The sequence below is a fragment of the Otolemur garnettii genome, unplaced genomic scaffold (assembly GCF_000181295.1).
Source record: "Otolemur garnettii isolate 467f Iridium unplaced genomic scaffold, OtoGar3 scaffold00009, whole genome shotgun sequence".
NCBI classification, from domain to species: domain Eukaryota; kingdom Metazoa; phylum Chordata; class Mammalia; order Primates; family Galagidae; genus Otolemur; species Otolemur garnettii.
In genome coordinates, this window is record NW_003852404.1 from 32,960,276 (window position 1) to 32,961,952 (window position 1,677).

The 1,677-nt window shown below is 30.8% G+C and overlaps 1 protein-coding gene across 1 annotated transcript in view; it reads right to left on the reverse strand.

Annotated features, from left to right (window-relative positions):
• The window catches only part of PROS1 (protein S), an 83,794-nt gene that overhangs the window by 19,999 nt on the left and 62,118 nt on the right, over window positions 1-1,677 (reverse strand). The window contains 1 exon segment of the mRNA XM_003783936.3: window positions 1-76. Coding sequence (XP_003783984.2) covers window positions 1-76 — 76 coding nt within the window.

Sequence of the window (1,677 nt, forward strand, 5' to 3'; positions counted from 1 at the left end):
TCACAGTAACAAGAGTAACCTCCAGGGTAATTGACGCAAAGTTGGGCACACATGTTCTCTGAGCATTCGTCTATATCTGGGGTAAAAAAGAACATGAACCTCAACATCTCCTAAATGTTCAATCTAACAGGCAGAAGAATATTTTGATTCTAGTATGAGATAAGCAATAATAATAGATCTTAGTGAAAGACATTTCTATGACATCAAATCACGTTAGAACACTTGACGTGGAAACTTGAATGAGTTAGGAAGGTAACTTTTATTCATTTACACACTTCAAATAATAAATTTAATTGAAAATTCTCAGTAATAATCAATGAAAGTATAACAATTACACCAATTTTCTGATTTTGAATTTGAAGAAAAAAATTGAGAGTCTCAACTGTCATTTCTAGTTAAATGAATTCCCTCGCGATTACCTCCCAATTCATTGCTTTGAAGAAAAGAGAAGAAATGGAAAAAGAAGGGGAAAGATGGGGACAACAGAGAAGAAGAAAAGGTTGGAAAGGAAAGGGAAGAAAAAACCATTCCCCAGTGAAAATTAATGATAATATCAAGAACATGTGACTTCTCATTATGAAATAATTAATGCTAGCAATTAATTTAGGGCTGTATTTTTTAACTTTGCTAAAGAAAACCCTACTGTGATATTATCTCCTCTATTACAAAACCTTCTATAAGGTCCCTGTCTTCACTCCATATTTTGAGAATACCATTCCTGAAAATTTGTAGTAATATACTTCAGCTAAAGTCTACTTCTGAGCTATGTAAGATCCTTAACATTTTCACAGGATGTACCCTATATCTTTGAAAATCTTCAAATGCATATGAATATGTTCCCATAGAATGCTTTAAAATAGATTCTCAAAATTAGTAATCCTTAAAATTAAAATTGCATGATATATGATTAAAGTTGGATATATAAATTTTTTTTTTAAATCTGTAATTCATTGAGAAAAACCACAATATAGGTGATGAACTGGTAAATGGAAAATCTGTAAAGGATTAGGGTTCACCACAGAAATTTCTATCTGCAGTGACAGGAAAATAGAAATGATGTGTGTGGGGGGTGTTAAGACATCAAAATCTCAAATGGAGCATATAGGTAGCATACTTGAAAAAATGATGCTAAAATTATCACTGATTTAAGAAACTTTCACAAAGACAGAGAAGTAGATTAGAAGTTACCAAGTAACTAACAAGGAGGAACTTATTGCTTAATAGTTACAGAGCTTCTATTTGGGGTAATGAAAAGGTTTTAGAAATAGTGGTAATGGCTGCACATCAGTGTGAATATAATTAATGCCACTGAATTGTACATTTAAAAAATGGTTAAAATAGCACATTATATACCACTTACAGAGAGTATATATAACATGATATTTGTTATGTTTGATATTGTATCACGTATCTCTTATTGCAGAAGTTAAATGTGACTTCAACATCGAAATCTCAATATGCCATTTTCCTTTCTTAAACTGTGTATACATTTTTTGGCAACCTCTGTATACTTTTCCATGAAAGAAAAAAATGTGACTAGTTTTAACCAGAGTATTATGTTTATTTTGAAATTTAAAAAGAAATTCAAGGATGGTGTGAGATCATTTGTATATATCATGATTTTAAAAAAGACATTCTTTAATATTTTTAAGCTACCCAGTGCCACCAAAGCCAAAT